General features: G+C 35.7%; 7 protein-coding genes across 7 annotated transcripts; 5 read left to right on the forward strand and 2 right to left on the reverse strand.

The window, feature by feature from the left end:
* Nucleotides 1-8,318: 8,318 nt before the first annotated feature.
* On the reverse strand, nucleotides 8,319-8,995 carry PAAG_00947 (hypothetical protein; the record flags this gene model as incomplete). Its single annotated transcript, XM_015844191.1, has 3 exons — nucleotides 8,319-8,510; nucleotides 8,596-8,859; nucleotides 8,951-8,995. 3 exons carry the CDS (start codon nucleotides 8,993-8,995, stop codon nucleotides 8,319-8,321), a joined length of 501 nt encoding a protein of 166 aa, XP_015700972.1.
* A 563-nt stretch (nucleotides 8,996-9,558) lies between these two features.
* PAAG_00948 (NADH dehydrogenase iron-sulfur protein) lies at nucleotides 9,559-10,441 on the forward strand (the record flags this gene model as incomplete). The annotated part of the gene is made up of 4 exons (XM_002797043.2): nucleotides 9,559-9,601; nucleotides 9,663-9,855; nucleotides 9,930-10,285; nucleotides 10,347-10,441. 4 exons carry the CDS (start codon nucleotides 9,559-9,561, stop codon nucleotides 10,439-10,441), a joined length of 687 nt encoding a protein of 228 aa, XP_002797089.1.
* Nucleotides 10,442-11,239: 798 nt separating this feature from the next.
* On the forward strand, nucleotides 11,240-11,670 carry PAAG_00949 (hypothetical protein; the record flags this gene model as incomplete). The annotated part of the gene is made up of 2 exons (XM_002797044.2): nucleotides 11,240-11,395; nucleotides 11,485-11,670. 2 exons carry the CDS (start codon nucleotides 11,240-11,242, stop codon nucleotides 11,668-11,670), a joined length of 342 nt encoding a protein of 113 aa, XP_002797090.2.
* Nucleotides 11,671-12,132: 462 nt separating this feature from the next.
* On the forward strand, nucleotides 12,133-13,307 carry PAAG_00950 (hypothetical protein; the record flags this gene model as incomplete). Its single annotated transcript, XM_002797045.1, has 4 exons — nucleotides 12,133-12,320; nucleotides 12,400-12,762; nucleotides 12,856-13,129; nucleotides 13,266-13,307. 4 exons carry the CDS (start codon nucleotides 12,133-12,135, stop codon nucleotides 13,305-13,307), a joined length of 867 nt encoding a protein of 288 aa, XP_002797091.1.
* A 2,450-nt stretch (nucleotides 13,308-15,757) lies between these two features.
* PAAG_00951 (COP9 signalosome complex subunit 12) lies at nucleotides 15,758-17,382 on the reverse strand (the record flags this gene model as incomplete). The annotated part of the gene is made up of 5 exons (XM_002797046.2): nucleotides 15,758-16,265; nucleotides 16,322-16,383; nucleotides 16,455-16,607; nucleotides 16,671-16,743; nucleotides 16,808-17,382. 5 exons carry the CDS (start codon nucleotides 17,380-17,382, stop codon nucleotides 15,758-15,760), a joined length of 1,371 nt encoding a protein of 456 aa, XP_002797092.1.
* An 840-nt stretch (nucleotides 17,383-18,222) lies between these two features.
* Nucleotides 18,223-18,940, forward strand: PAAG_00952 (60S ribosomal protein L20; the record flags this gene model as incomplete). The annotated part of the gene is made up of 3 exons (XM_002797047.2): nucleotides 18,223-18,423; nucleotides 18,527-18,703; nucleotides 18,782-18,940. 3 exons carry the CDS (start codon nucleotides 18,223-18,225, stop codon nucleotides 18,938-18,940), a joined length of 537 nt encoding a protein of 178 aa, XP_002797093.2.
* A 537-nt stretch (nucleotides 18,941-19,477) lies between these two features.
* PAAG_00953 (NADH-cytochrome b5 reductase) lies at nucleotides 19,478-20,674 on the forward strand (the record flags this gene model as incomplete). The annotated part of the gene is made up of 4 exons (XM_002797048.2): nucleotides 19,478-19,522; nucleotides 19,590-19,869; nucleotides 19,957-20,034; nucleotides 20,106-20,674. 4 exons carry the CDS (start codon nucleotides 19,478-19,480, stop codon nucleotides 20,672-20,674), a joined length of 972 nt encoding a protein of 323 aa, XP_002797094.2.
* Nucleotides 20,675-20,904: the final 230 nt, after the last annotated feature.

Here is a 20,904-nt window from a genome sequence, read left to right on the forward strand (position 1 = left end):
TATTATCACATATTCACAAATAATATCAATAAAACTATTAATTTGAAATATTTTTAAGTTCTAATAATTTTAAATTTTAGCTGATAAATGTAAAAAAGTTTAACTAGAGTTAAAAAAACTTTAAAAAAAAATTAAATATCTTATAAATATATAAAGATATTAAAAATAATTACTTTTATAGTATTAAAAAGTTTAAAATTAAATATTAAAATAACTTTCTTAAAAATAAAAAAAATATATTTTTAATTTTTTATTATATTAAATGTAAAAATATAGTAAAATTTTTTATATTAAAATATAAATTTTAAATAAAAATATACTATTAATACTTTTAAGAAAAATATTAAATATTTAATAATATTTTATTTATATTATCATTAAAGTTTAAAAAATATACTTTTATAAAGAATATTATAATAATAAAATAATGTGAAAATAGTTTAATTTTATTAAAAATAAAGTAATAATAGTAATTTTTATTAATTTTATTAAAATAGCTTTTAAATTTAATTTTATTTTATAAATTATTTAATAATATAAAAAATATATTTTAAATTAAAAGAAAATTTTTTTATATTATTTTCTACTTTTATAAAATATAAATATTATTTAATTTATTAGAAAAAAATTATAAAAATTTTTTTTAATAAAATTTAATAAAAAACTCTTAATTTTTAAATTTTATAAAATTATATTTTTACTGAATTATTTGAGAAAAATTCTAAAAAAATAACTAATTTTAGACTTTTTTTCTTATTATTACTATTTATCTATTATATAATAATTAGATAAAAAGTAAAAAATAAAATTTAATTATAAATATAATTTTATCAATAATTTATAATATTTAAATAATTATAAATAATAATTTAATAGTAATTACTATTTTTATTGATATAAAAAATACTTTTAATTATATTTTAAAAAATAAATTATATATTATATAATAAAAAAGTAATAAATTTTTATTTAATATATTAAAATAAAAATTTTAATATTAAAGTAAAAATTTATTGAAAATTTTCAGTTTTATTTATTTTATTTACTTTATATATAAAGTTATTTAATAGTAAAATTTTATATAATAAAATCTTCTAACTATATTAATAATATTAATTTTATTATTAAATTTAAATTTATATAAAAATATAGAAAAATATAGAAAAAGTTATATAAATAAAAATTTAAAAAATATTAATCTAATTTAATTTAATATAAAAAATTAAATAAAATTATTTTTATTTTAGAAAAATAAAAAAAAATAAAATTATTATTCTTTAAAATAAAGTTATAAAATTAAAAAACTCTATAAAATAATTTAAAATTTAATTAAACTTTAAACTTTAAACTTAATTTTAAAACTTATATTTAAAAAAAATAACTCAGATTAAAAGAACTTTAAATAATATTATTCAACTTTAAAATATAGAAAGAAAGTTATTATTTTAAGTTTTAAAATAAATTATACATAATTTATATAATTTTTTTATTAAATTATATAATAAAATATAATAAAGAAAGTAGAAGAATTATATAAATTATTTTTAATTATTTTAAATTAAAGTTATATGATGATGTAGAATGAGCTTAATAGTTTTCTCAATAGTATAAGACTAAGATAAATGATAATTATAACTGTTTAGACATAGAAATCACAAACTGTTTAAACATTAGCATAGCAATCAATCTCACAATTATCTCACATACAAATAACATGTAAATGTGACAATCACATGACAACTATGCTAAGAAAAGAATAATATAAACAGAGTTTTCTCTGAACTTATCTTCTAAAAATCATTTTAATATACACTTACATAGTTTATTTAATTAGTAATTGAACAACTGTTCATCTGCATCTAGATTGAAGCTGTGACAAAATATTAAGATCAATAACTTTTTTACTTTTTTTAAAGTAGATTTTTTAGATGAAAAACCTCTGAGAATCTTTGCTAACTTTTATTTTAAACCTTTGAAAATATTGCTAAGATGTCAAAAGTAGTTAAAAAGTCTAATCATCTATGAAGATTAGACTAAGATATGATGAATCTGATTAAAAGAAATATGAGATTAAGAAATCTCATAATAAAGGAATAATTTTTTAAGTCAATTGAAGAAAATTCAGATCAAATATATCAAGAGATTGCTGATCTCATAAATAAGACAAAAGATATTTTAGAAATAATTAGAGCAGAACAAGATAAGCAAAGAAAGTAAATGAGTAAACTTAATCAGCAAGTGAATAACTTGATAGAGGAATAAAATATCTTACAGCAGACTATGAACTTTTTAATGTCTTAAACCAGACTGATGAATACTCAACAGATACAATAATCAGTCAAACTTGATGACTCTAAGCATCTCATCAATAAGAAAGAACTGATATTTGAAAACTGACTCTTTTGAATGAAATACAAGCTAGCTGTCAATATGAATCACTTTTCAACTGAGAAAAGCTATATTATTTATATTGAAAACTGAACTGAAAGAGAAGCTGTTAGATATTTAACTTTAACAGTAAAGAAAGATCATTCTAAGAAGTTTAAAATAGCTAAGAAATTATTCAAATATCTATAAGAAATATATAAAAATATTAATAAAATTAAGAATGCAAAGATGAAATATCAACAACTAATAATAAAAAATAAAAATAATTATTATATAGTTGTGACTAAGTTCTTGCATCTGATGAATGAAGCTCAGGTTCATAATAAAGATTATAAAGTAAACTTTCTTCATAATATCTTCTTTGATCTTCAATGTATAATTGTAGCTGTTTGCATTAATTACAATATCTTTCATGAAGTTCAATATATTTGTATCTAAACTACTCATTATGTTAAAAGCATATCTAGTTAAAATAACTGACAACTACTCAGTCATAAAGAGACTTCAATAATCTGAATCAGTTATGAAGAAACTTTAGTCATATTAACACAGATAATTGAAAATAAATTAAAAAATAAAAATTGAAAAAAGAATATAAAATACTTTAATTGCTGAAGCAAAGATCATATAGTATGACATTATCTATATATGCAAGAGATAGAACTAAAGAAAGTGACTATTGAAACTACTATCACTGAGTTAGAAAAAAATTAAATCTAAGAGAAATCTTCTTCTCAGATAATATAGTTGCACTAGAAACTTTGAATATAAATCAGTTGATAAGTGAAAATTTTTTTACTGTATATATCAAAATAGTTTTTAATAAATATACTATTTCTATAAAAGTACTAGTAGATTCTGAAGCAAATTGCTGTATTTTTATTGATATAAGCTTTATATGCAAATGTATCAAAGTCTTAGAAGTAAATCTCAAGAAGCTGAAAAAAAATCATCAAATTGTAAAATTCAATGATCAGAGAGAAACTTCAATTATAGAAGTCATTTCACTGCATTTATAAGTAAATAAACAAAAATTTCTTAACATGCTGATGCTAATGACAGATTTGAGAAGTACTGATGTGATTCTAAAATAGTTCTGACTGATAAAGTAAGAGATCTGACTAGATATAAAAAATCAATATTTAGTATGATCAAGTATGCAGATATTTACAAATAATATATCAAAAGAATGTAATATAATAATCTTAAGAAAGATTTTAAAGAAATTAGTGATGAAGTCAGAGTATCAATAAGATGCAAATTACTATAACAGATTTATCAATAAAAAATTCAAGTAGAAGATTACAGAAAAACTTATGAGAGCTCAATAAAGAAATAAATCATACAAATAGTAAGAAATGATGTTCATTGAGAGAGTGATCTTTTATCATTATAAAAAAAGCAAGAAATTAGAGATTTTTATTTCAAGTCTCTGTGAAATAAATAGAATTATTGAGAAGAAAAAGATCATTATTGATGTAAAAATAAAAAATAAAAAGATAATTAATAAATAACTACTAGAAAACTACTAGAAATTTTATAATATTTTTTTAAAGATAGTCTCTGATCAATTATCACTCTTCTGAAAAAAAGTGAATTATAAGATTAAATTTGAAAAAGAAGTAGATCTGAATAAAGTTTTTAGTCATATATTATTATATTGAATAAGTCTGAAAGAGCTTGAGATAGTCAAATAGTATTTTGAGAATAATTTAAAGAAGAGTTTTATCTTATCAGTGATTTTTTTCTTTATATTTTTAATTCTTATAGCTTATATAGCAGATAAGCTGAGATTTTATGTAAATTATCACCAGTTTAATGCAATCTTGAAGAAGGACTGATACCTGATTTCACTAGTTGATGAGCTTATAAAGTGATTAAATAAAGTTAAATTCTTTATCAAATTGAATATTCATCAAGACTTTTATTGAATACATATACACTTTGAGACTGAGAATTTGACAGTCTTTAGAACACATTATAAAATCTATAAATATAAGATTATACTCTTTGATTTAAGCAATAACTCAGTGATCTTTTAGCACTTTATGAATACTATTTTCTTTAACTATTTGAATTAGTTTATAACTGCTTTTATAAATGATCTGCTGATTTATAGTAAAATCTTAAGAGAATACAAGAAGTATATCAAGAAGATATTAATCAGATTATGAGAAGCTGAACTACAGACAAGCATCTCAAAATGTAAGTTTCATGTTCAACAGATAAAATATTGAATTTTATTATAACTGATCAAAAGATCAAAGTGAATTTAGAAAAAATTACAGTGATATCACAATAAGTAGTATCTAGTATAATCAAAAGAGTCTAATTCTTCTTGAGATTCTACAACTTCTATTGATATTTTATCAAAAAATACAGCTGAATTATAAGATTATTATTTAAGCTCATTCAAAAGAATCAATCTTTCAAGTAAAATAAAATCTGTCAGCATAGCTTTGATCAAATAAATAGAGCTCTGTCTGAAGCTTCAGTGCACTATCATTATAACTCAAATTGAGAAATACAGATGAAGATGAATATGTCAGATAATGCTATAGCTGACGTCTTATCTCAGCTGTATGAAAATGAATAGTGATATTTTATTATCTTTTACTCAGCTTTTATGAGTAAAGTAAAGAGAAACTATGAAATTCATGATAAGAAGATGCTAGCAATTGTGAAAGCATTGACAGAATGATAAACTGAGTTGAAAAACCTTCAGAGAATAGAAAAATTCAAGATTCTAACTGATTATCAGATTTTTGAATACTTTATGACAACTAAGAATCTCAATATCTAATAAATACAATGAGCAGAGTTTCTCTTCTAATTCTACTTTCTAATTCAATATTAACTCAGATGTTAGAATATATTAGCAAATATGCTGAGTCAGTCAGAGGTTCATAAAGACAGTAAAAATATTTAAATACAATTGTTTCTCAAGTTAAAATAATTAAATCTCAAAATCATCAAGAAATTTATTAAAATAAAAACTATAGATATAAATAAGTATATTTTTGATGAAGTTAAAACAAGAAATAAAAAGACAGAATCAGTGAAATTATGATATGATAATGTACAATGAGAAGAATAGCACTAAGAACTAACAGATGAACTTTTATATTTTGAAAAGCATTTAATGATATTAATTGAGAAAAATTCTACTTTTCAGATATATCTTCTAAAGAAGATTTATGAATAGTCATCAACAATGCATTCTGAGAAGGAAAAGCTACACTCACGAGTAAAGATAAGATACTATTAAAATAACTGAATCAAGAATGTTGACCAGTATATAAAAAATTACTTAATATATTGATGAATGAAAATCTTCTGTGATAGAACTTTAGAGCTGCTGAAGTCACTATTAATCTTAGATAAAGTCTGACAATACATCTCTATGAACTTCATAAATGATTCTATGACAAAAAGAGGTCATGGTATAATATTAATAATTGTATGTTAACTAAGCAAGAAGTCTGTATTTATTTTTATCATAAGAAAGACAGATGTCAAAGAGCTGATAATACTGTTCTTGAAGCATTATTATAAGTATTATAAATCATCAGATTTAATTGTGTTAGATTGTAAATCACAATTTATTTCAGACATCTGAAGTGAGTTCATCAAATGATTAAGAGTTAAACTAAAGCTATCATCAGCTCATCATGTGTAAACAAATAGTTAGACTGAGATTGTCAATCAATATCTAATGATCAAGCTTTATTCATATATAAACTACTATCAAAACAACTGAGATAAGTGATTATTAATGATAAACTATATAGATAAAGTTCTGATGAATGAATCAACTGAGATGATACTCTTTCAAACCGCTTATGAATATAAATTTTAAATGTTCTTTGATTGAAAGTCACTATCAAGAATACAATCTAGAGAAGAGAAACTCAATCAAAAAGATGCTCAGCAATATGTTATTCAAATGAAGAAGATCTGAAAGCAGACAGCTGATAATATGAAAAAGACACAAGAGATCATGAAATCACAAATCAACAAGCACTGTTAGAAATTAAACTTTGAAATAGAAGATAAAGTCTTTCTGTCACTTAAGAACTATAGAATTTAACACTCTAGCAGAAAGCTCACAGAGCAAAATAAGAGCTTCTTTGAGATAATTGAGAGTGTTGACAACAGCTATAGACTAAGACTATCAAACAACATAAAAATTCACCTTATATTCTTTTCTGATAAACTATGAAAAGCTATGAATGATTCTCTACTGAGACAACTAAATGAGATATCAAATTCAATCAAGATACAGAATGAAAATAAATGAGAAGTTGAGAATATTCTAATAAGCTGAATCTCTTATGAGAAGCTTTAATATTAAGTAAAATAACTAAAATTTGATGATGATTCAATATGGTATTCAGTACAAAATCTAAAAAAATCTTTATATTTGATTTGAGAATTTCATACTGCAAATTCAACAAAAGCAGAGTTTCTCAAAGCAATTGAGTAAATGACTGAAGATTTGAGAAAAGAATGACTATCTAGCAAATAAAGTAAATGATAATCTACTAGCATGAAAACATGTCTAAATCTCAAGATGAAGTAATGTGATGATATAGAATAGGCTCTTTAGTCTTTTCAATAGTATAAGACTGAGATAATGATAATTGCAACTGTTTAAACACAGTAATCACAAACTGTCTAGGCATCAGCATAGCAATTAACCTCATAATTACCTCACATATGAATAACATATAAACATGGCAATCACATGACAACTGTACTAAGAAAAAAGCTATATAAATAGAGTTTTCTCTAAACTCATCTTTTAGAAATCATCTTAGTATATACTCAGATAATTTATTTAATTGATAATTAAATATTTGTTCATCTGCATCTAGATTGAAGCTATGACACTTCATTCTACTTTGAAAAATTGATTGAATTTAATTTTTAATCATCTCTTCATATTCAGCTATTTATTCATTTCATATTTTAATTTTCAGTTTAGTATTCTCATTGCAGATATCTTGTTAAATAGATAAATTAAATTTTTTATTATCATCTTAACTTTAAATTAAATCATAATATATTGAAAAATATATATAATATAATAATAATAATAAATATAAAAATTATTAAAATTATAAAAATAGTTTTTAAAAATATTAATTTTAATTATAAATTTATATTTATATATAAATTATTTTAAAAAAATAATATAAAATAATATAACTAAATTTATTAATATAATTAATATAAAAAAATTTTAATTTTTAATTATATAATTTATATTTATATTATTATAATTACTTTTTATATTATTTATAATTTATATATATTTTATATTATATATAAAATAAAATAGTATTAATAAAATAATATTAATTAAAATTAAATATAATTATTTTAAATTTTATAAAAAATTAAAAATTCTTTATTAATTTATTAAATATATTTTTTTTAATATTAAAATAAAAAATTTTAATAAATTTTATTTTAAAAATAAAAATTATCTTGAAAAATAATTTTTTTTATTTATATTATATTATTAATTGATATCAAAATTTAGATATTATTTTATTTTTTATATATTTTTTTATTTATTATTACTTTTCTTTTTATTATTTTTTTAAATTTTTTTTTAATATTATAATTTTTTCTATTTCTTTAATTTTTTATTATTTTATTTTTAATTTAATTTTTTTTTCTATTTCTGCTAATTTTTCACTATACTAATTTTATATAATTTTTGACTTTTTACTACAAGTCTATTTAAATACTATATTATTTTTGAATGAAATTCTTCATATTTTATTTATAGTTAATATATATCAAATTTATAAAATAGTTAAATTTTAGTTTAACTAGATAGATCTCACAGTCTTTGACTGCATACACTTAAAATGAAGAATAATAATAAAATAATAAATAAAATAATATACTTAATTAACTTAATCACCTTTAGTATCAACAGACCAAGATTCACCAATATGATGAATTTCTTGAACAAATTTATTATTTGCCGTTTTCAAATGTTCTGAGGTAAACATGGTGGTTCTCCCTAAAGGTGTAGTGCCATCATTGGCCTGGTAGAAGGGATTTTGCAGCAGCTTAATATATGCTGACTGCAATGCCCGGAAAGTCTGGTTTAGGAACATTAGCAGGCTGTGTAAATGTGTGGAGGTATTATTAACTTGCCGGCTTCAAATCTGAATCGCGAAGGCCAACAAGGGGTGGGACTTTCTTCTCATCCCTTCCCGATACGGGTTGCGCGCCCATATCCACGATTATTAAAAATTTCACATCGGTGTTTGTGAGCCAGCCATAGGCCGCGAATCGTTCGTCAAAGGCATGCAACAAACCCAAATCCTGATCAACCGAGGTGTGCTTCCGGCGTATCTCAAAGAGGTCGAGACATGAGTTTAAGAGAAATGAGAGCTCGAGCCTGGAGGCTTCATGGGGTGAGAATATTGAAATATGGAGAGGGTCGTTCTGCATCATCAAGCTGTCAGCCAAAAAAAAAAAAAAAAAAAAAAAAAAATTCATACCCGCAGGTGACAGTGGACAGGTATCAGATTCTTACAAATTTTCCAATTATGCCGATGCAAGCGATGGAGGGTGAGCCCATCCTCTCTTTTGATTCTGGTTTGCTGTTTATTTATTTGTATGCTGTGAACATGACTCCAATGGATTTCTTGACACTATCTTGAGGACTTCGCAGAGTACGAAGAAGTGTATAGCACCATACAGTACATAAGCATGTCCAAGGTTTATTGATGGATGGAAGATGGAAGATGGAAATTGGAGTTTTCAATGAAACTTCTCTAATTAATTACCTCTTTTGATCTTGCGTCATTCCCTCACTAAATATATTACCATAACAACTGTATCGCTGCTGAAATGAGATGTTTCAGGTTTGGGTGCTTCGATCCAGAGGTCCTGTACTGTACATACTCACTCAATACACAGTACCGCATGTAATGTAATGTAATGTGACTTCGTAATTACCAGTACCTCCGCCTTTCATACGGCGCTAAGCCCTCTTTATCTCCTCTCTACCTGTAGGAACTTGCACCAACGGCATCCTATGGAATACCTAGGTCTCTCTCTCTATGAATTATCCCGCAGCACCCGCCTTGACAGAATTCCCTTGACCTGCATTTCCTCAGGCAGGGTAAATACATTTTGACAATGCTTTCACTAAAGCAGGCGTCAGTGCGGGCAGCGCCGTGCAGTAAGTGTCCCCAAAATCATCCAAGTCAAAAGTTCGCCTTCTAATCTTCATCTATGTGAAGTTGCCTCTCCAATCTCAACTTCCGTCCTGCGGCATTCCATCTATCCCGGTGCTTTATTTTCAACTCGCAATGCCTCGACAGCCGTTGCAAGACAAGAACATGCCAGTTCTCAACTTACAGCAACAGGCAAACCGCGAAGAGAAGTTCCTCTACCGAGCCAGGAGAAGAAGGGTGGCGCGATGCAATTCGCATTGTATGGCAACTCCGAACTTCTCTCTGATCTCTCCTTGTGCCTGAGATTGGGCTAATATTTTATCATCTGCACAGGACAACCCTCGACCAGGTCACCAATTGGGCACGGCAGAGCTCGTTATGGCCAATGACTTTCGGGCTAGCTTGCTGTGCCGTGGAGATGATGCATTTGTCGACTCCTCGCTATGACCAGGATCGACTGGGTATTATTTTCCGAGCCTCTCCGCGACAATCGGATGTGATGATCGTGGCCGGAACGTTGACCAACAAAATGGCACCGGCATTAAGGCAGGTTTATGATCAGATGCCTGATCCTCGCTGGGTTATCAGCATGGGAAGCTGTGCAAATGGAGGTGGCTACTACCATTACAGCTACTCAGTCACAAGAGGCTGTGATAGGATAGTGCCAGTTGACATATATGTTCCCGGCTGTAAGTTTCCTTCCACGATTTCACCCAGATGACTCTCGTTGCCTAACTTCGTCGCTGCCAGGCCCACCAACTTCAGAAGCTCTTATGTATGGGATTTTCCAACTACAAAAGAAGATGCGACACACCCGAATTACTCGAATGTGGTACCGAAAGTAAATAGTATATCTACCAATAAGTACGGAGCCAGGCCCTCCATGTATTGGTGGCATCTGTCATTTAAAACTCCAAAGCATTGAGTTAATGCTATTTTACATCCAGGCATGTTTCTTTCTTTCTTTCTCTCCTTTTTGCCCTGACATATTGTATGAATAAACAATGCCTCTACAAAGCGTGGAACCGCAAATAAATGCAAGTCTGGAGTAGTAATGGGTCATAATCAGTAGTAAAGAAATGAACGAGACCATCATGTATTCACCGTCAACCTCTTTTCTTTCTTTCTTTCTTTCTTTTTTTTTCCCCCCCCCCCAATCCATCCCTGTCTCCTCCTGCTTTGGGCAAGCTGGTTTCTAGCTGCAGGCCAAGCTTGGATATCCTGGCAACCGAAGTTCTGGGATTGTTCCCATGGCTTCATGGTCTGTCTGTCTGTCTCATGGGTATGATAATGGATGTTGCATTTTCTTTCTTTGACTGGCTGTTGTGGGGGGGGGAGGATTGCATCGATAGGTATCATGATATGTACGATACAGCAGCTGGTTCCTTGCAGATCGTGCCCAAGCCCAGGAGGTCCATGGTCGGTAAGTACATGTATTCGGCACAGGCTTTTGTAGAGAGTTTTGTCTGCCTGCCTGTCTCTGACATATTCTGGCTAATTAGCTCTCCTCCTCTCTGTTAATCCATTTCTGCGGGTTCCCACTTCCGGCTTTCATATTTGCTCCTTGTCTCTTGATACACTGATACATCACATATTAATATATTCCCCCCACCAGCTTAGCGTCGCTGTGGTATGGTACCAGCATGACTCCGTACAGCCCCTTCCAATGCCTGTCCAATACCTGCCATAACTGGGCATTACCCCTGATCAACCCCAAGGAGCTCCTTCCGCTTCTGATGCCAAGCCCTCTGTGGGGAAGGGTGTGGACTGGTCCCGCCTCTGATTGGCTGTGGGATGCCGTTAGCGCTGAAATTAGTTGCTCAATGGTGTCCACGTGACTGCGTGTGAGTCACCTGAAATCGCGTTCCCACTTTACACGTCGCCCTAGCGCAAGCCGCGTCGCCCGCTATCACATTGTTGCGGACACAGAACGCTGCCTCACGGCAGACACAGCCCATACAGACACACTCAGGGAAGACGGGAACAGAGAGATGAGGAGGTGAGGATGGTGAATGGTATGGATTCTTTGGAGCACGCATTCGGCGTCGTCTGCGGCTCAGTTTCCCCCATTTGATTTGGGGCGACTGCCTGTCATATGTGAGAAAATATTTTAGTTAGGAATAATACATAGCCAGGAAGTTTAGGCCTGGGGACAGTGCACCCGTATTACTCCAGATTACTCCTATTACTGTGCAATGCATATCCCTATATAACATCCCTCTGCACCCTCCAGGCTGACTGGGGAGAAAAATTTTCATTCTTTTTCCCTTTCGCCTCCTTTCGCCTCCTTTCTCCTCTTCTCCTCTTCCCCTCGCTGTCTCCAGTAGATGCCAGGCAAACAAGACAGAGAGATATATCTTTAAAGTCTGGCTGTTCTCTGGTCTTGTCTTTCTGCTTCCTTTCTCTGGAGGAAAGACAGGTATTAAAAGAGAGAATAAGTAGAAAGAATAGAAAGCCAGAAAACGGGAACATCCAGAAGAGACATATATAATCCCCCCTCCACAGAAAAACACAACACACATCCAGCCAGGGCACCATGTTTATCAGACGATCCTCCCAGAGCCATCGTCGAGAAAGTTTCTCCTCCAAATATCGAGCCGGTAAATCCTCCTCCTCTCGATCATCAAAGAGGTCCTTCAGAGATCCCTCAACAAGCGTCAGACGGGCAGAAAGCACATCTCAAAACCTAGAGAGCAGCAGCAGCAGCAGCCCCCCAGTAAGCCCGTAAGTCTTGTGATTTGTGCCTCTTTATCCAAATGCCCATTACCCATTACCCTTAACACCCCTTTTCCTCTCCATCCAGCCACCTATCCTCCGCCATAATCACCCTCTGCGTCGGCCCCGACCAGCGCCTCTTTGCCGCCCACCAAGACGTCCTCTGCATCTCCTCCTTCTTCGCCACCTGCTGTCGCCGCCAATTCCTCGAATCCCACTCCAAACGCATAAACCTCCCAGACGAACAGCCGGAAATCCTCTCCTGCATCCTCGAGTACCTGTACAAGGGCGACTACTACCCGCGCCTCCTGCACAATAAGCGTCGAGATTTGTGGGAGCTGGAGAATGGAGCTAGCAACAACGCCTCAGGGAGGATGCAGCAGCAGGGAATCGAGTCGACGATTGTATGTCAGGTGGATGGGAGTGTTATTCTGAAGGATACAGCCGTTTAGTGAGTATCCTAGCCATATATATATATATATGTGTGTGTGTGTGTGTGTGTATTTTGTGTTCCTGTCCCTAGCTAACAACTATATCCATGTAGCTGCGCCGCCGAAAAATACGGCCTGGACGACCTCAAGCGCCTCGCGCTGCGTAAACAGGGTCTCCAGGTCGCCGTTCAGTGCAGCACGATCCTATCCAGTGCCCGCTACGCCTATGCAAACACGCCCGATAACGACTCGAAGCTGCGAGCACATTATCTCGCGCTGATTATTCGGAGTCGATCGACTTTCAAGCGCAGTGGGACCATGCAGATGGAGATGGAGGAGGGGGGCAAGTTGTTTTTCGATCTGTTTGTGGCTATGTGTAATCATATGGTGAGTTTTGGGTGTTTAATAGTTTTTGATGCTTTTTCATGAATCTTTGGATGGTGAATTTTTTTTAGGGGTGGCAGTCACCATGGATATTTAATGTAATAGTAGATGTCCAATGCTAACTATATCTATGTATCAGGATGACCTTACGAATGCCTCCAAGTCGCCCTTCTCCCGCTAAGTTTAATGGATCGGATCGGATCATGACCGTACATACATACATCTAAGGGACCTTCCACTCCACTCCGGACCACTCCATCTCAACTCAACTCACCTCATCCCATCCCATGCAAACGATCCACCCCTCTCAATCTCAAATCACTTCACCACTCCTGCTCCTCGCCATCCGATCTCCACGGTCAACCTGACGACACCCCTTTTACCTATCTTATCATGTATATTATAATGTATCCCTACACCATGACCGCACTGGTCCCATGGTCGAAAATGGGTAGGAAAACTTGGAAGCAGGAAAAATAATCCATCTCCTTATTCCATCTTCCTTTCCCATAGTCCTATCAATCTGTTTTTATCTGTTTTTATCACCTGCAATATCTTGTGCACCCTCTGTACATTATTTCCATTTCATTTCTTTTCTTTTTATCCACTATTATCTCGATTTGTCAATTCCCTTTATGTATTTCTTCTTTTCTTTCTTCTTATTTCCATCTATTCCCCGCTTCCCCCTTTCATACACCACTATCTCCCACCTGCTGCACCGTATTTTCTTTCTCCCGCTTGTCGGAAGCATGATGAAAAGGGGGGGAGGAAAAGGATAACTACCACCGTCTCCCAACAAATATTTTTTCGCAAAAGAAAAGGCTTTGGTCGAGACATGCTTTTTTTTTTTTTTTTTTTTTGATTATTTTGAAAAAACGTTGTACTTTCTTCCACTTCCTCCTCCTCTCCTGTTTCATGTGGCTTTCTCATGCACTTGACAGATTTTTCTGACTATGACAGTTTATCTATTTGCCCATTAATGTTGCCATTTCATACCACTGCCATGTTTTAACTACACACCGCAAAATCTCCTCTGCATCTGCGGTCATTGCCCCTTTTCGAAATCAATCTCTCAAGCTGAAGCTATACCGTCATTCCTAAACACACTGTTTTTCTCTAGTTCCATTTGTATGCTCTGGGCGTTGTCTTTCCGGTAGCAGGGTATATTGCGTCTTTGCTTTTCCTTGCGTATCTTTGAAGAATTATGTGAATTGCTGTGGTAAATGAGAAAACAGTGAAATGGTCTCAGTTGAGTTTAGGGTTTTTGGTCTCTTTTGCCTTCTTTGAGAGATTTGTCAGAGGAAACAGATTGGAATTATCAGGGGAAGACGAGATACTGATATATATATAATTAAAAAATAGAAAAATAAAAGAGTGTTGTGGAGAGATTTGTTGTTCTTGAGAGGTGACATTGAGAAAATTATGTAGGTGTACGAGACCCCTGACTTGCGTTAGTAGAACCAGTGAGCCCCAACAGCATCACCAAGGAGTACATAGAACTCGACAACCCAGCGGCTTAGCGATAAAAGCAGATGAAATAGGATAGAACAAAGGATAGAGAATGTAATTGAGTGATTATTCTACGGGATGAAAGAGGTATAATTGTGTGATGCAGAATTGATATGGAAGGGAAACCGACTACCTTTATATAAGGAAATGAGGCAAATAGGCCGCTAATTGTACATACGGAGGGAGATATTTGAGACATTTGGCTATTTTCAATGGCCAAATAAAACCCAGAAACCTTTGTCACCCCCAATAGCAATCCGGAGCGTCTTGACGTTGACTATATTCGGGCGGTTGAACCGAAAAGTCTCGGCCCCCAAGCCTTGGAGTCGAATTAGATCATCCACACAAAAGGAGCGCAACTCTTCTCTCTAGATACAATTAAAATCAACAAAACTACGCGGGGCGGCTGTCCACATCTCCTCGCTAATGCAAGGAACCAACCGCCCAACGCCCACCTTTAATAAGCCAATGACACCTGTAGCTTTGCTGGCGGTTGTAGCCTTTGTAGCTAAATGCCCGACAACTTCAATTTCAGGATAACGTGACCTGACTGTGCCCCTTGCAGGGCATATCTCCGACTTCCCAGGCCATGCGCTGGGAAGATTTTGCAAAATCACAGAACAATGATACATCCAGAATCGAAGTCGGATTGGATAGATATTCTGTGCGTGGATCCCAAATATAATTTTGGCAAATGTGCGCAGGACGGCAGCTGAATATCAGGTGCACCATTCGGATGTGACTGATGTATTATAATGTGGGTACGACGGATGCGACGACTCGAATCTGTCCCGGGGAGCGATGAATGAGGTGGCTAATAAGCCAAACTGCGAGCTCCGGAGTTATCGGTGAGACCAGGATCTTTCAATCGTCAATGGCTCACAGACAAAGGTACGCGTTCCCATCACTTCCCCCTTCTCATACGATATCAGGATAGTCAAGAATACGAGCTAAGTGTGCACAAGTCATATCGTAAGACTTATGCCATGTATGGTATAGGGGTCAAAGAGATATGCGTATCAGACACCGGTTCCAGGAAAGGCTGTACCCCCTTTACTTAGCACGACAATCCCTCTGTCACGGGAAATGTACCCTTTCATTAAATTCTGCGAATTAAATCAGTCAGCAGGTCAGCAGACAAATGGTGTTGGGGCCCAGGACCCCACGGGGCCTAGGACGGAATCGTTGATCAATGGAGTTAGCAGCCACCTTGTAAATTAAGTTAGCCAGGAAGCATTCAACTTCGTCCATGTCCAGCGGCGCCTTCTCATCCACCTTGTTCCCCAACCTAATGGCAGCCGCGAATTCTGCAACCGGGACTCGCGTGCGTCTGATAGGTGATTGACCATTAACTGGTGGATCAAATCCTCCGGCCAAGAAAACTTTGCGGAAGAGATTGCGCAGCGCAATGTCCCGACCCCGTTCGAGAGGTAGATAGATACGTCTTCTGACGAATTCATTTTCTCCGGCGGCCATAGCTGCATCGAAGCCTGTGAGATCGCCCTTCTTGATACATTTGCTCAAAGGGCTGTATAAGTTCTCTAGGCGAGGGTAGGGGGCCAGGAGTCGATGTGTTGGTAGCGTGTGAGTCGTGACAATGTGGCAGGGGATAAGGTAGGTAAGAATGAGTCTAAGTATGACTTTTTAGTACCGATGCCATTCTGACGGGGAGTATTTTGCACCCACTCTCTATTTTTCTTCGCTTCAGGGTGGCACATTTTCCAGGCGTAGGTTAGATGCACCTCAGCCTAAATAGCTAAATGGTTAATATTATATCAAAGCAATTGGGTAATTTAATTCATTCTAGGATCGTGCGCACCTCTGCATAGTTCTCTTCAAGAAAACAGATCACTCCAAGATAGTATTTAAAAGTGACAATATGAGACTTGGGAAAAGCGGATATGGGTGGTAAATCTGCATGCGAGGCTTCGATGGCCCGCAACAGGCTCTTACACGATGAAATTGCTCCCAGCTACATATCACAAGTTAGGGGATAGCACATATGTCGAGACAATAGCTTTTCCGGACGCCATACCTTAAAATATGTCTTGAAAGAAAGGTTCACTGTGTTATATACGCCCCATTTACGTGATTCTTCGAGAGGTGCCCTAAAAGGAAACTTTAGACAATGGGCTTGAGCCAGCAGAACATGATATTCAACAAGAAGCGTACCTGTCATGGAGACATAATGTGAACATCCTGTTGATGATTTGAGACGACTCCTCCAGCTTCGCATTTTTACTAGCATCGGAAACAACATCATCCCGGAAGCTGTCATTAAACGTATCTGAATCCTGAGACGTGCTAGAATCCGCTTCCATTGCGAATATCCGAAGGTACCTCCCTACGATATATAAGCAGGGCAGTGTCCAGGCCTGGAACCCGCCATTCGTGTATCCGCGTATGAGAAGATTGGCAACCTGCTTCCAAGCATTGAATACTTTGGTCCAGCTCCCCGTCTGAGGAGACTCTTCAATTTCGACTATTTCCGCCACAACCTTCCAAAACGCCACAAAAACATCCACCCACGCATTGCCTTCTTGCTTGGGGAGTTTGATCCCAGTTGAACGGTCTTGAAGGACGGCAAATCGGACATCTGACTGAACATTGGCGGCATTTGTGAAATAATAGAAATCTCGAAGCCTATCTGGGTCCTTTGGGGGAGCGATAGGAGTAATTGTAGCTGCCAGTGCAGAGCCAGAGCCCACCAACTGGGCTGCCTTGAACTCAGCAAATATTGCACTCATTCTTGCGAAAACCACCCGGTGCAGGTGGAGGTCAGCAAAGTGGAAGCCGCAAACCAACAACTGGTAGAACGCAAATAGATAAATTCACTAGTTCATGCAGATATAAATCAATCACCTTCAAAGAAATTCTGGAGGCTGGTCAATCTTCCCTTTCTGTGATGTCTGATGTGTTCGTTTTGTTGCATGTTGTTTGTTGGTCTCTATCTTTTTGCCTGCGGGAGAGAAATGTGGTTGGTACATAGATAAGTTATAAAGTCTTGGTATCACCCAACCCGGTTAGCGCCACAATCAACCTAGGTAGTCACGGGGGTTAAGCGAAGGGCCACAGACAGCCCTAGCACCACAAGTCAAACAATCTTGAAATTCTAGGAGTTAACGACGGAATCCATCTAACGACACAGCACGACAACCAGACAAAGTAAGTACTTATCCTGTAGACGAATTGAATTACTAGTTGCTGACGACATCGTTCTAGATGGGTGAGTTATTTTTCTTTGCTTCGAGCTCCGCACCATGTAATGCCTTGCCCAAATCCTCCCCCGTGAGAGCCTTTCAATTATCCTTCCACACCAAATATCCAAATCCCCAATTCTTTGAGTAGCGCTTGATGGAATATTATGATTCCTGCGAGTTCCGAAGGAATGGTGTGCTTCTGTTTCGATGGGATATTTTTGGCCTAGGACGCGATTCTTGAACATGTTTCTGGTCCCAGGTTATTTTTTGTCGAAACCGTTTTAAGGGCATAAAAGGATTTTGGATGGGCTTTCGATGCCGGCGTGCACCGTTTTATATCGATTACGATGGTTACAAATACAGACGTTTGGGACACTGTCTAATTATATGTGTGTCGTATTAGGGCGTCTCACGGAATACCAGGTCATCGGGCGCCATTTGCCCACAGAGGCAAATCCCACGCCAAAGCTGTATCGCATGCGCATCTTCGCCCCTAACACGGTGGTTGCGAAGTCAAGATTCTGGTATTTCTTGATGAAGCTGCGAAAAGTGAAGAAGGCAAATGGCGAAATTGTCTCCCTCAATGTGGTATGTACCTCAACCCAGGATATATTTTGCGAATTTTGATTTCTAGATATGTGAAATCGTTGTTCCGGGCCAAGGCTGCTAAAGTCAGCTTTCTTTCTTTCAGATCCACGAGAAGCACCCGTTGAAGGTTAAGAACTTTGGCATCTGGATTCGCTACGACTCGCGCTCCGGCACACACAACATGTACAAGGAATACCGGGAAATGTCGCGGACTGATGCCGTCCAGTCCCTCTACCAGGATATGGCCGCCCGCCACCGTGCCAGATTCCGGTCCATCCATGTAAGAAATTCCAGCTACCTTCATATGTATTGCTTATCACATCTAATTGCAACATACTCATTTTGTTTTCTTTTGTAGATCCTGAAAGTTGTCGAAATCGAGAAGAAAGACCTTGTCCGACGCCCATACATTAAGCAGCTCCTCACCAAGAACTTAAAATTCCCCCTCCCTCACCGCGTTCCCAAAGCTACCACCAAGAAGTTGTTTGCGGCTCGCAGACCTTCGACTTTTGCTTAAGTGAATATGGGGATTTTTGTTGGCGTGGGAACTGTCAGCAGCGGGGTATCAATGAATTGCGTTTCTGGCTGCTTGCACGTTTATGCTGGGTAGATGGACTGGTTGGGACGAATACAACCCTGTCCCTGAGATCCGATTGGTCTTTCTCTTGTTTTAATCTATGGAGCAAAAAAACTTTCTGCTTTTCAATTTTATAATTTCCAAAATTTCATGAACGTCCCCCGACTGCCATTCTACCTTAACTATCGCATTACTGCTACAAGCAGTATTTCATAGTTCTTCCGTAGAAAAATGATCAATATTTCGTAGTTCTTCCGTAGCAAAATGATCAAGATCACGGCATTCTATATTTAACCAAAACTCCAATATCCACTCCCAGCATGGCAAGTTTTCCCTGAATTGCGTCATGCCTCCAATGCTTGGTGCTGCTGTATAAGCCCCCAACGAAACCAAAAACCAAAACCCCATCCAACCTCCATTCAACCTCCGCATCCACCCGTCCATTGGTTCCCCCGGATACATTAATTCCTCTTCACAATGTTCTCACGATACACACTCCGATCTGCCCAGCCTCTAGCTCAGGTAAATCAACTCTACCCCTTCCCCGTTGCAGGTTCAATTTGTTGACACCTTCGTCCCATGCGCATAGAGCGTGCGGAAATATTCATCCGAAGCCCCCGCAAAAAATGGATTGCGAACTTCCCTATATACCGGTCTTGTTTTTGCAGCAGGCGCGGGCCTCTATTACTGGCAAAAATCCTCCGCGAATCCAGTGGTTGAGGTGAAGGAACGAAACGCAGTTCTTAAAGGAGGCGATCAAGGATGGGTTGGCTTGAGGCTGGTCGGCATTGAAAACGTCAGCCATAATGTCAAGAAATTACGATTTGAGTTTGAGGATCCCGAGAGCGTTTCTGGAGTTCATGTTTCTTGTAGGTTTTAGACAATTTTTTCGTTTTTGGGACAGCTATTTACTTTTTGGTTATATTATGCGAAGCTAACCTGGATCTGCAAAACAGCCGCCGTTCTGACGAAATATAAGGGACCCAAGGACGAGAAACCAACTATCCGTCCTTACACTCCCATCAGTGACGAAGGTATGTAAAAAACAAAAAAGACATCCCAAACGGACCGATTTTAACGGCAAATGTTCTGACTCACATCGCAGACCAACCTGGTTACCTCGAGCTGCTGGTGAAGCAATATCCCAACGGCCCAATGTCCACGCACCTTCACAACATGGCGGTTGGACAACAGCTTGACTTTAAGGGCCCCATCCCCAAGTATCCGTGGGAACCAAACAAGCACGACCACATCTGCATGATTGCAGGAGGCACGGGTATCACTCCCATGTATCAACTAATCCGCAAGATCTTCAGCAACCCAGATGACAAGACGAAAGTAACCCTCGTCTTCGGCAACGTCACAGAGGACGATATCCTTTTGAAGAAAGAGTTGGAAAAGCTCGAAAACACCTACCCGCGACGCTTCCGTGCATTCTACACCCTGGACAAACCGCCCAAGGATTGGCCACAGGGAACTGGTTTCGTCACTAAGGAATTGCTCAAGACAGTGCTCCCTGAACCGAAGACGGAAAATATCAAGATCTTTGTCTGCGGCCCTCCGGGGATGTACAATGCCATCAGTGGGCCGAAGGTTAGTCCAAAGGATCAAGGAGAGCTTACCGGTATGCTTAGGGATCTTGGGTATACCAAGGATCAGGTTTACAAGTTCTAAGGTTTGCGAGGAACTCTCAGGCGCGTCAACAATTTCCGGTCATTTTTTGGGGTATAAACATGTGGCATTTATTAGATTTAGGAATGCAGACCGTTTCTCGCTAGGCTTTGTATGAATATCAATTGACCTGTTAACATCTCCAGACTTAGATTTTATGTATGCACTCTTCCTCCGGGTTAGAAGAAATGGGTATTGCACCTGCGAATGTCGCGTAGTAGAGGAGATGATAG

Source organism: Paracoccidioides lutzii, assembly GCF_000150705.2.
Source record: "Paracoccidioides lutzii Pb01 unplaced genomic scaffold supercont2.2, whole genome shotgun sequence".
Classification (NCBI taxonomy): domain Eukaryota; kingdom Fungi; phylum Ascomycota; class Eurotiomycetes; order Onygenales; family Ajellomycetaceae; genus Paracoccidioides; species Paracoccidioides lutzii.